Below are 9,760 nucleotides of genomic sequence, written 5' to 3'. Positions count from 1 at the left end.
AATAAAATCATTGTTTTGACGCACTATGGACCTTCAGTCGTATGTCTCTTTTCTCAAATACAAAACAGGACACTAGTGATCAAACGTCAGGCCAAGCTGGAACTGATTCCTGTCTTCTGTGACTTCTACAACACTGTCCAATAGAGACACGTGAATGAAATGCAGTGTCATTAAAAACACTGATGATCTTTATTTAAAAATGTAATATATTTACATCTGAATAAACCTTCAGGCATTACGCTGACGGACGGATGGATGGACAATGAATGCTTTCTTATCCTTCTTCTCATGCACCATGGAAGTGTCTGAGGGGCTTTTCCACGTGGAATCGGGATACTGTGTCCACACTTCAGAGGTGGAGTTTCCAGCATCTCACCTGGGCCTCATCTGCAAACAATCAGCAGGAGGGCTTCTTAAACCAGCGCTGCCTGCTACTCCTCGCCAGTTTGTTCTGCCATCTCCAGTGGTAACTAGGCTTCACCTCTGCTCCAGTTCTGGCTTGCTCCTTCCCTGTGTTTAACCTTGTTTTCCCTGTGTTTAGGTCTCCTCTGCCAACATACTCATCCTACCCTCAAACTCCCTTACCCGTCCAGCACTATTCATTTAAGATGTGATGGAATCAAAGTAATTATTTTCAATCAAATGCTGCAAAGGAATATTTTCATGTGACACAGCGTAAATCTTTCAACTTCAACTTCTTCTCCCTCTGTTGCAGAATTCCCGTTGGATTGTTCCCATCAGGAGCCAGGTGTTCAGTCTCTCGATAGCTTTTCCTCTGGTTCCTGCTCTCTGCTGACACTCCTAGCTCGAGCCACGTTCTCCATTCCCTCTCTTTAAACAAAGTCTCATAAATAGTTTAACCATGTGCATTGAATCTGCATTTGGGTCTAAGCTTTCTATGGAGGGAAGAAATCATCACAGTGACATCTATTCAATTTTTAATTCAATTTTAATAATAATAATAATAATGATGGATTGCATTTATATAGCGCTTTTCGGGACCACTCAAAGCGCTTTACAATTTTATTTATAGAGCGCCAAATGACAGCAAAAGTCACCTCAAGGCGCTTTATATTGTAAGGTATACTTACAAAGAAAACCCCAACAATCATATGACCCCCTATGAGCAAGCACTTTGGCGACAGTGGGAAGGAAAAACTCCCTTTTAACAGGAAGAAACCTCCAGCAGAACCAGGCTCAGGGAGGGGCGGCCATCTGCTGCGACCGGTTGGGGAGGGGCAAGTAAAACAGGATAAAGACATGCTGTGGAAGAGAACCAGAGGTTAATAACAAGTACCATTCAGTGCAGAGAGGCCTATTAAACATAGTGGGCGAAGAAGAAGCACCCAGTGGATCATGGGAATCCCCCGGCAGCCTAATGCTGGGCATACACTGTGCGATTTTTGGCCCATTTTGAGCCGATTTTTCAGTCGTGCGACCGTTTTGGGGGTCGTCCCGAGTTTGGCCTTGATCGTGTGTCGTGCATCGTCTACATGGGGTAACGAGAAGCGATTAACGCCTCACGACCAGCTCCCGATCATCAATCGTTTGCTCGTAAGAAAATCAAACCTGTTTGAAATCCTGTCGGTCGTCCCGAGGGTGTCACAGCGTCTCACACTGCGCACGCGCAAACGCAGAAATGAGAGTGAAAAGACGGAGTAGAACGGCGGTGCGGCGTGTCATCTGGACACAAGCCACGGCACAAACTTCTCACCCCTGCGAGTCAATCGTAAAGTTTGAGCAGGAGCTGAATAACGCGACTGAAAAAAATCGCAGCACAGTGTATGCCCAGCTTATTGCAGCATGGAGGATTCAGGGTCACCTGAGTAGCCCATCAGCCTACTAAAAGGATACTGAAGAAACCCGTCGAAATAGTCTTAGTCTTCATCACTGCTGCTGGTGGACTCAGTTGAACACCTCCGAAATTTGCACACAGGCAAGTATTCCTCTTCTTCCTCAAAATCCTCTCGGGAACGCTTCCTCGAGCCTCCAGCTTCATGGTTGTCAAGCTCTTCGTGCGCATCTTCAAAAAGTTCATCACTGCTGCTCTCAGAGTGGTCGTACACAGTTGAGCTGGTCCCCGAATCAGAGTGTGCAAGCCTGGATTTTTTGCTATTACGACCTTCTTCGTCAACATCTTCCTCTCTGGACCTTTTCGTGGATCCACCAGGCTGTGCTTCTTCTTCTGTTACCTGCTGATTGATGTCCTCATCGGCAATATTACCAACATGAGGACAGCCCTCGCTATCAGTGTCGCAAGCAGAGAAGAAGTCAGAGTCATCATCAGAAAACTCCTCGCTCCATCTGATTCTTTTGTTTGGTTCCACATCTTCTTCATCCATCTCTCTAGACCTCCTCCTGGAAACACCTGGCTGAGGGTCCTCTTCTGGGATGTACTGGTGAACATCCTCACAGTCTTCAAATGCCTCATCAGAATCCTCATTTTCAATGCCACCGACAACAACAGCATTATGATCCTCATGCTGTTCATTGTTGTCAGCATTGGCATTATTGTCCCTCACATTATTATTTTGAATGTTGACATTGTTGTAATTGACATAGTCATCGTAAAGGTAATCGTCATATTGATTCAATACTGAAGCTATTAGCGCATCCAGCCTCCGACAAATATCACGGAGAGCACGATAACGATCGACCACGAAGCCCCGGAGTCCACCAATATCTTCGTTAGCTGGTTGGTTAGCTGGTTGGTTAGCTGGTCGGTTAGCATGTTCCTGATCTCCACTTGAAAACCTTTGTGGGTTAACCTGTCGGCCTGCAAGATCATTTAATCTTTTAATTAGCATTCATAACTATCTGCTGAAAATCTGTTTTTCATCAATTTCAAGACTGAGCACATGTGCTTACCATTACGGTTATTTTGTGATCCATCTCCTCTTCCACTCATTTTGACTACAAGGAACACAAAACAACAATGATCAGTAAACCTCAACTCAGAATGTTCAGAGAATTTGCTTTTTTTGTGATGACTTTAGGCTGCGTCCGAACGTACACGCCTATGTTTGAAAACGCACGTTTTCCTTTTTCGTTTAAAAAAAATCCAGTCCACATGTGCAGTTTTGAAAAAATATCTCCTTCCACATGTAAATGCTAAAAACAAAGTGAAACGCTGTCAAGAACACGCCAAATCTTAACCGTGTAGAAATGTTGGCCAATCAGAAGTCTAGAAGCCTGGGTGGGAAAACCTCACAAAACCTTACGTGCTTCTGAAAAGTTTTTGTCTTTTTCTGGAAAAGCAGCTAATTTTGTGTTACTTTCACTTGCCTTCATCGTTTCAAATGTTAATAACTAAAGACAGCATTTTGGCTGGAACAGACTCACAACTTTGGAATGGACAAAATGCATACAGCGTACATAAATGTCATTTTTTAAAATGACATTTATTCCAAACCGACTGTGTTGAATGTAGAATCCACGTCTGATGCGCACTCTGATGCCTCTGTGTTTCTAAATGGAGGCACAGTAACTGTGTGTGTATATGTAAGTGTGTAAAAACTGCAGATACTAAGATTAACAGACACAGTATGTTGTCTACATCCGCCATTGTAGAAATTGATCTCATGTAAACACTAACGTGGCCACAGCGTCAACAGCGGCGCACACTTTTGACATTGCCTGAGTAAATGTCCGTTTTCCTCGTCCACACCTAAACACAAAAACGTCGTTTTCAAAAATCTCCACCCTGGCAGGAGTTTTTAAAAATCTCACCTTTCAGTGACTCAATCTGCTGTTTAGGTGTGGACGAAAGGCCCAAATGCAGAGACAAAGCTGCGCTTTCAAAAACAGCCGTGTACATGTGGACGCAGCCTCAGTTTCTCAGAAATTCTAATAGTTTGTTTGAGAACAAAAGTCTTCTCTATTTTCCTAAATGAACAAAATAATCTCAGAAATAATCGTGTTAAAAAGAGCTTCTGTCACTCAGATATGATTAAGAACATTTTCTAATTTATGTATAATTTGTCAAATATTACATCAGCTGACAAATAGTTAAGTCTTCATTTGTTTTCCTGAATAATAGATCCACATCATCCTCTCTATGATGGAAAATATAGTCTAGTCTTGCACAATGTAAAGTACATAAATACTGTCCTGGCAAGCAGGAAAATCCGGCTTTATATATTTAAGTAAATGATCTTAAGTTTATAAACTGAAATTTGAGCTTACTTTAGTTCTTGGTAAATTACAGAGCAGTTAATCCTCAGGGAAACGTCGAAATGTCACTAAATAGTGGTCTGCTTTCATACGGTTGCAGTGTCTCTTCAGTTTTGTGTTCATATGCTGATGTTTTCATTCAAAACATGCTTAAATGCTGTGATGTCACTTTAGCAGCAAAGACTGCGGAATGTGCAGAGATTCTTTTTACATCAAGTTGTTTGCTCAGAGTTTGATATCTTTTAAATGGAGACAAAAAAAACAGACAGAAGTGAATCTAAAAGACTAAAGCAGTCAATGTGTTATTATTTTTATTTATTCTAATAGTTCCTGTAAAGTTCTACTCTAAGAGATTCATCTTGGCCTTCATGCAGGATTAAAGCTCAATAACACACAAAATATAAAACATTTCTTTATGGTTGTTAGGCAAAGTTATCAAACATATATCCACTAATATGGTCTCATTCTTGCTCTGCTCCCTAATTTTTCCCTGGAGGCATCGCTATGGCAACAAAACAACATGTTCCAAACAACAACAACCAAGCTGTTTCCAGAGCTTAATATTTAACATGTCTTTGTTATAAACTTTATTTGTACAAATCTGTGATGTTGATGTGCACAACGTGGGATTTAGACCTCGGAGGGTTAATCAACAAATCACGAAAAATTAGCTTTAAATTTCTGTTCATGACGGTGCAGATTTCTGACATTTTGTGTACTTTAAGCATTTAACAATTTGATTGTGTTCTAATAAAAACTGTGTGAAACTCAAGTTAGACCTGTGAACCGCCCCATGTTGTGTAGCTTTCTGGATTTTATACTTATTGGGCTACATATTAATTTCCTATACAGGCTATACAGTAGATAAAATCTAAACTCACATGTTTTATGTAACTAAAGTGTTTAATCATGTGGGCTACAGACAATAATCCAGTTATGGACTATACTGATATGAGAAACGTGCATACTTACTGCATTTGAATCATTTTAACCATATGTAACCACCTGCATGTCATGGTCCCGGGACTTCTACCTGGTTTTTTGTGTCTTGTATTGCAACAAACAACTTAAACATAAACAATTACAAAGAAAGAACAGTACAGTATCCACATCTGAACCAAAGAGTAAAACAGTGAAATGTGGATTATTAAATATCAGGTCTCTCTCCTCCAAGTCTCTGTTAGTACATGACTTAATAATTGATCAACAAATTGATTTACTCTGCCTTACAGAAACCTGGTTGCAGCAGGATGATTATGTTAGTTTAAATGAATCAACACCCCCGAGTCATTCTAACTACCAGAAACCTCGAAGCACAGGCCGAGGGGGCGGTGTGGCAGCAATTTTTCACACCAGCCTATTAATTAATGAAAGACCAAGACAGACTTTTAATTCATTTGAAAGCCTGATGCTTAACATTGTCCACCCCAGCTGTGAAACTCAGAAACCAGTCTTACTTGTTATCATCTATCGTCCACCTGGGCCTTACACAGAGTTTCTGTCTGATTTCTCAGACTTTATATCTAATTTAGTTCTGAGCTCAGATAAAATAATTATTGTGGGTGATTTTAACATCCATGTAGATGCTAAAAATGACAGCCTCAACATGGCATTTAATCTGTTATTAGACTCAATTGGTTCCTCTCAAAATGTAAAAGAACCCACCCACCACTTTAATCACACTCTAGATTTTTTAATTGTTATGTAATTATGTGATGCATGTACTTTTGACTTTTGCTGCCATGATGCCAGGTCTCTCTTGGAAATTAGATGTTAATCTCAGTGAGATTTTTACCTGGATAAATAAAGGACTAATAATAATTTATTTGACAGGTACATTATGATAGAGATGAAGATGTTCCAGTCAACTATGAAAATGTGGGAGACTCAGCTGTTTCTATCAGACTGCACTGATCAACAACTTGCTGATAAAATTACTGCTGTTATATTATCAGCATCATCTCATCTGGTTTCACACATTAAATACTCTGGCTGCTGCTCGCCTCTGACTGGACACTGCAGCATGACAAATTCATGACCAGGTTCATCCTGGGATTTAACATAATGAAGAGCAGCTGAAGCCAGTTATGCTGCACTAATGCTGGGTTATTACTTGTTAAGACCATATCTTGCTGAATGCAGTCGTGTCATTTAAACCAAGTGTGTGTGTGTGTGTGTGTGTGTGTGTGTGTGTGTGTGTGTGTGTGTGTGTGGTTTCCACAGCTCATAAGCAGAAGAAGTTGGACGCGCTGCAGCCCTGCGACACAGCTTACCCAGGCTTCATGTACGACCCGTCTGTCAGAGAGGCCAACAGCCTCAACAAGTGTGGACGCTGCCAGAAGTATGACACACACACACACACTTTAAAAATCAAAACAAGCTTCATTCATAGTTTGTTAATCTGGTCTTAAATCGAGGAAGTTTCAACTTAAGCATAATTGAATGATTGGCAGTGACTGACTGCGGCCTTCTTTGCGTTTCAGGATGTTTGTGGTGCAGCAGATTCCTGACAGTAACCTGGTTCTGGTCGTGACTCAGGCCTACTGTGACTGCTCCCGTCAGTATGGAGCCATTCTGCTGGAGCCCAAAGAGATCAAATATATCCTTCACATACTCAGCAGCAAAATGCTGCCCCCTGCTGGATGCTTACAGCCACAAATACTGCAGGGAGGGCAAGACTGCATTCAGCCTGGAAAATCACATTTGTGCTGTAATCTCCTTATTTTCCCTCAGATCAGTGATGCAGTTCACTGCCACTCCACAGCCAATGATGAGAACATTAATAGATTATCTGAGCAGTCTCACAACATCTGTTTGCTCTTAGCTGAGGCTTTGAAACTTCAGATTTACGGCATGCTTTGTTTCTACAAAATTTCGTCCCCATTATATATTTATTCCCAGAAAGTCAGGCGTTGCCGATCGACGGTTGTTCACAGCGAGCTTCCAGTTTTCCTTAATATCTGTGAACATAACGCCACAGTGAAGTGCAACAGGATGAAATCCCAGAAGGTGCGGCGGCGCCCTGAGTCATGCCACGCCTACCACCCAAAGGTCAGTGCTGAGCCCCACTGCTGACTGTGAACGCAAAAGAACTGCAAGACTATTTAACAAACACAAACGTGGTGATTTTAAAGGCAAATAAAGAATCTCACACAGAAAACTAGCAACAACACATAAGGTGTGTGTGTCTGTGTGTGAAATAAATAAAGGCGAAGCAGGTCTCAGGGTCAATCGGGTACTGACGCACCTCTGTCCTGCAGCACATCCAACAGTCAGCTGAAAAGCAGAACATCACCTCTTTTGTTAAGAGTGATTTTTTTAAGGGATTCAAATTCTTCACTTTAAAGGTTCCACTAATCATTTAACAGTCGTTGTTGCAGCTTGTGTATAATCTCTAACATCAGTCCCGTCACACTTGATGGCTGTTTAAAGCAGATGTTTTGGGCACATTTCCAGCTCCTTATTTTTATTCTTGGACTCCCCTAGAAGAGCTTTGCATGATGGGTCATAGCTTGTAATAATCTACTGCTTACACTGGACTGTGGTGCATCATTTATCAGGATGTCAGGATGTTCTCCAAAGGAACACTCAGACTGTGGGTTAAATATCTCAGACTCTGCATCAGTTGGTTCAGAACTAAAGAAGCCAAACCAAAAATATGTTGCCTTATTTTCTAGCACTCAAGTCTGAAGTAAGCTGTTTTTAGCTCCTCCTCCCTTTAACCCAGCTGTCGTTTGATTGGCTGCCCCATGTAAACAGAAGGTTTGAGTGCATCTAAGAAAAGCAGAGAAAAAGAGAAAAACTGTGATACTGTAGGTCTACTCGCTTTAAGTATGCACGCGTTAGAATATAATTTATGCTAAAATGAGTCCAGAGTACGGACAGAAAAATCAACTTCACTGACCCTTCATACATCAAGTCATCCATGATCTGCTGTTCATTCTGTAAAGCTAACTAATGATTGTGTGGTGAAACAGGTGAACGCTGATGTACTCAGAGAAACTGCTATGAAAGGACTGAGCATCACATTTGTTTCGTCCTACAGGAGAACGCTAAGGACTGCGGCGGGGCGGCAGCCATCTCCCTGTCGCTCTCTCTCTTCTCTGCCTCTCTGCTCGTCTCATTGGTCGCTGAGTTCTAAACCAAAATGAACCCACCAATCAAGATGAACGTGACAGTGAGGCGGAGACTTAAACATCCAGCAGGTAGCCAAAGGATTTTTTTTTTTTTTACTTGAATAAGAGACAAACTTGGACGGAGAAACTGTCTCAGCTGCTGATCGGCCTCACTTTGCAGCACAAATAAAGGGCTACACAAGGTTTTCTTAAAACCTGTAATAGACTCTAAACTGACTCTGGATCAGCTTTGCAGTGGCTCTGCAGCTGGAGGAGAAATGATAAGGGGGGGGACCCCCTCCTGGACAGTGCAGCCTGTGCGTGGAGACGCGTTGCCATTACACCGGAACAAGAATGTAGCACCTTTGTAGCTTTTTGATACAGAACTGATGTGTAAATGTAGAGTTTTACAGCCTCGATTTACCAAAACTCTCAAATTCGGACAAAAAAAAAAAAATTTTTCTTACAGAGCTCATGGGCTTCAGTGCTCTCGTACCTCTGCACCGCTGATCAGCTGCTATGTGAAGCAGGTGTAAATGCACAACAGCGCTGCAAGAGATCATGTTACGCTCATGTTAGCTTCTCTTCATTGGTTCCCTGTTAAATTCCGAATTTCACATCCTTCTCCTCAAATACAAAGTCCTGACTGATCAGACTCACATCTTAAAGACCTCAGAGCGCCTCATTATCAGGACCGAGCACGTCGCTCTCACACTGCAGGCTTACATTACACTACACTCTTCGAGTTTTTAAAAGTAGGATGGGAGGCAGAGCCTTCAGCTGTCCCACTTTGGGTTTGGATGACAGACACTCAACTCTACTTTTAAGATTAGGCTTAGAATATTCGTCTGTGACAGAGAGTAGTTAGGGCTGATCAGGTGACCCTGAATCATCTCCTAGCTACACACCTCCACTGGCTCCCAGTGAAAGCCAGTATGTCCTATACAATCCTCCTCACATGCCAATCCCTTCATGCTCTTGCTCCCCACGCTGGACTCTACCTTCCTCAGTACAAATGCTCACTCTCCATCAAGCACTCCAGACAGCGGTCCTTTGGGAGCAGGGCTTTCACTCTGAAACATGCTCCCCTCTGAGATCTGTGATCCTCCATCTCAAAAAGCAGCTGAAATGTCACATGCTCACTGAAGCCTTTTTTCTGTGTCTAAAGAAACCTCGGGTACTTTGAAGGGTGCTCTATAAATCTAAGTTATGATTCTTGTTACTACTCTACAACATTATTATTGGTTATTATTGCAATAGGCTCAGTACTTCTTATCCACTCCCCATGTGTTTATATACAAGGCTGCCTTTCCGTATGCCCGACACCGGCGGGTTCTTCCTCGCTGGAGCTGTACGAGTTCCCCCTCTAACATTGTAGGGGCTCCAAATTCCAATATAAAGCTTATTAATAACCTGAAAATCCATCTTATAAATGAAAAATCAGTTTACACAAATCAGGACATGAAGTATCT

The 9,760-nt window shown here is 42.0% G+C and overlaps 2 protein-coding genes and 1 long non-coding RNA gene across 4 annotated transcripts; 2 read left to right on the top strand and 1 right to left on the bottom strand.

Moving 5' to 3' along the window:
• Positions 1–302: 302 nt before the first annotated feature.
• Positions 303–829, top strand: LOC146384538 (uncharacterized). The gene is made up of 3 exons (XR_014800881.1): positions 303–466; positions 542–624; positions 716–829. It is a non-coding gene; the product is annotated as an uncharacterized LOC146384538 (long non-coding RNA).
• Positions 830–1,877: 1,048 nt separating this feature from the next.
• Positions 1,878–5,786, bottom strand: LOC146384537 (uncharacterized). 2 transcript variants are annotated; one of them, XM_084936517.1, is made up of 3 exons: positions 4,186–5,786; positions 2,869–2,913; positions 1,878–2,776 (listed from the first exon to the last, which is right to left on the bottom strand). In XM_084936517.1, the coding sequence occupies exons 2-3, from the start codon at positions 2,906–2,908 to the stop codon at positions 1,878–1,880; spliced, it is 939 nt and encodes a 312-aa protein (XP_084792643.1). In that variant the 5' UTR covers positions 2,909–2,913; positions 4,186–5,786. The 2 variants fall into 2 exon arrangements, with proteins under 2 accessions (XP_084792643.1, XP_084792642.1); XM_084936516.1 differs by lacking the exon at positions 4,186–5,786 and having other exon boundaries at positions 2,869–2,973.
• A 605-nt stretch (positions 5,787–6,391) lies between these two features.
• Positions 6,392–8,335, top strand: LOC146384536 (voltage-dependent calcium channel subunit alpha-2/delta-4-like). The gene is made up of 4 exons (XM_084932638.1): positions 6,392–6,514; positions 6,657–6,777; positions 7,147–7,224; positions 8,219–8,335. The coding sequence occupies exons 1-4, from the start codon at positions 6,456–6,458 to the stop codon at positions 8,312–8,314; spliced, it is 354 nt and encodes a 117-aa protein (XP_084788764.1). The 5' UTR covers positions 6,392–6,455; the 3' UTR covers positions 8,315–8,335.
• The last annotated feature ends 1,425 nt before the right edge of the window (positions 8,336–9,760 follow it).

Source organism: Perissodus microlepis, chromosome 7 (genome assembly GCF_051167445.1).
Source record: "Perissodus microlepis isolate ML-2025 ecotype Zambia chromosome 7, ASM5116744v1, whole genome shotgun sequence".
Taxonomy (NCBI): Eukaryota; Metazoa; Chordata; class Actinopteri; order Cichliformes; family Cichlidae; genus Perissodus; species Perissodus microlepis.
This window is presented reverse-complemented; position numbering and strand designations above follow the sequence as displayed.